Below are 2,481 nucleotides of genomic sequence, written 5' to 3'. Positions count from 1 at the left end.
ACACTGGGCTGTGCGACATCCGCCGCGACGAGGTTACGGAGAGGTACGACTACTACGGTGGCGCGGTGAACATGGCGGCACGCACGGAGAGCGTGGGGAACGGCGGGCAGGTGCTGCTGACGCGTGCAGCGTACATGGCGCTGAGCACGGCAGAGCGGGAGGAGGTGGAGGCGACGGCGCTGGGGGCGGTTGCATGGGGGGCGGAGTTTCGGTTCTGTTTTTTTGACGGTTGCTGCGTTGGTGGCAGTCACTGGGTGCCAATCCATTGCGTCCTTTACGGGTTGTGCGCCTTGGGCCCCGCCGGTATGTTTCCGGCTGTGGTGCGTATCTCTTCAGAGTTGCTGGAGGGGGACTTTGTGTGCCCACATCCACCGCACGTGTGAGGCACACTAATTCGGTGTGACTTGCCAGTGGCGCCTCTTTGCGCTGTGGGCATGTTTGCGTCTTCCCTCTCCTGACAGAACTCTATGCCCCGTAGCCGATGCTGCAGCAGGTGAAGGTGTTCCAGGCGAATGCTGGGCGTTGGAATATGTCCGTCTTTTTGTAGAGTTGGGAGGAGACGAAGGAGGTATGCGACACCTTGATTCGTCGTATTGCTGCGTGGCGTCTTTGTGTGACTGCGTGCAAAGCGTAGCAGCGGGGCGTGTGTGAGGCTGGCGGTGTTGTGGTGTTGCTTGGCGCAGTGGACACGCATGGGTCCTTGCGTCCGAGCTTGACGTCAGCCCTGTTGGTTACGGTGCATTTTTGAGTCTGAGCGACAGCGCGATAGTTGTGCGTCGTCCGTCCCCTTGTGCTGTTCGCGTGTAGTGTGCGTGGTCCCTGCTTTTGCCTGTGTGCGCTGCGGGTGCCTCTCCGCAGTGTGGTGGTGGCTGCCATGTGGGTCGCCGTGCATGTCTGTGTGCGCCTGAATCTGCATGGGCCTGTATTTGGCTGCGGTCACTCCCATCATGTGCTTGGGTGGGTGCCCACATGTCCTGTCCGTGCCGATGGTTTGCTCTTGCCGCGCTCTTTTCTGTGTTTTTGTTTTTTCAGGACTAAAGGCATAAGCGGTGTTTGATGGGTGTGCGCCTGCTGCGTCGTGTGTGGTCTGCGCCGCTTTCTTCTTTCGCGCTGGTGTGTGTTCTGCTCGCGTGTGCCGCAGGGGTGTGGGCGCGGCAGCCGACGGTAAAGCTACTGGACCTGCTGTACACAGATGACCCCTTGTCGGCTGCCTCAATCAAGGCGTACAGAGCCGGGGTGCAGGCGGCACTGTGGACTCGCAACTACACGGCTGATGGGGTGCAGCTGGAACGCGTTCCGCCGCCAGCTGTTACTCCACCGACGGAGGACGTCGGCATTGTGATTGCCGAGGCGATGAAAACGAACCCCGACATCCTTGCGGTTGTGGGTCCTGTGGGCGACGACGCGCTGCTGGCTGCCCTGCCGGTCCTGCAGCAGTATGGGTTGGTGGCTCTTGGTCCCTACACCGGATCGGCGACTGTGCGTTTCTGGGAGCCGCACTTTTACTTTCTCCGCACAGATCCCATGTCTGGTCTGTACGCTCACATTTGGTACGTCACTTCGTGCCTGCGTGTGTACCGGGTGGGCTATATGTACCTGACAGGTGTTCTTTACGGTGACGCGGAGCACGCCGCCGCGGTGGACTTGATGAAAGGCATGGGCTACGAGCTGTGTGGCGTGTTCAAGCTGCCCGGGACGAGGGACTGGAGTGAGCGCGACGCTGAGTTCCAGGCAGAGTGGGAGGCGTTTGTGGCAACCCGTCCGCAGGCCGTAATTGTCTTTGGCAAGCCGTCCAATACGACCGAGGTGTTCATCCACAAGGTGCTGACTGACGCTCGTACGCGCGGAGTGTATGTGCTTTCTCCACTTGACTTGCAGGACCTTCTTGTCTCGACGTGGAGGGAGGCCGTTGCAACTGGCCTCCCGTTCGTGCCTGGGCAAATTATCACGACGGGGGCGAACCCGCTGGCGACGGCCCGGCGGTACGCTGCAATTAGGCGCTTCCAAAATGTGATGAGGGACTACCTGGCCAAGAGTGGGCAAAAGGACTATAACGACACGGAGCATTTTCTGAAGAACGACATTGATGGGGAGACGATGGTTGGCGGCTGGGAGGTGGGTGAGGTTTTGCTCCAGGTTTTTGCCTCGAGGGAGTGGACGTCAAATCGCTCGAGGTTTCAAGAGTCTCTCTTTACACAGCGGAGATATGCCGTCGATGACTTGATTGTTGGTGACTTTGGCGGTGTCTGTGAGGGGCAGCTTGCAGTGCTTGGTGCCATATGTGAGTGCAATCAGGGCGGCCGTGTGGTGTACATCAAGACGTTTACTACAGACTTCAAACCTGTGGTATTGGAGGGTGATAAGTTCGCATACCCGTTGCAGCTCTGCTACCCCACATCGGTGCACCTGCTCACTCCCATCAACGCGGTGGAGGTCCTTATTGCTGACAGTGAGCGTGCGAGTCGCGCCACCAGTGAGCTT

The 2,481-nt window shown here is 59.3% G+C and overlaps 2 protein-coding genes across 2 annotated transcripts in view; both read left to right on the top strand.

Annotated features, from left to right (window-relative positions):
* Positions 1-383, top strand: TraAM80_09581 (receptor-type adenylate cyclase; the record flags this gene model as incomplete). The annotated part of the gene is made up of 1 exon (XM_029386256.1): positions 1-383. A coding segment is annotated over one exon (383 nt), but the record flags the coding sequence as incomplete, so codon positions are not given.
* Positions 384-1,056: 673 nt separating this feature from the next.
* TraAM80_09580 (receptor-type adenylate cyclase) overlaps positions 1,057-2,481 on the top strand; it is a gene marked incomplete at both ends in the record, with an annotated part of 1,476 nt that continues 51 nt past the window's right edge. Inside the window, one exon of the mRNA XM_029386255.1 lies at positions 1,057-2,481. This exon is cut by the window's right edge and continues 51 nt beyond it. Coding sequence (XP_029233969.1) covers positions 1,057-2,481 — 1,425 coding nt within the window.

Source organism: Trypanosoma rangeli (genome assembly GCF_003719475.1).
Source record: "Trypanosoma rangeli strain AM80 chromosome Unknown Tra_15.4_contig_00623, whole genome shotgun sequence".
NCBI lineage: Eukaryota > Euglenozoa > Kinetoplastea > Trypanosomatida > Trypanosomatidae > Trypanosoma > Trypanosoma rangeli.
The sequence above is the reverse complement of the archived record's forward strand: the minus strand, read 5'-3'. Positions and strand labels throughout refer to the sequence as shown.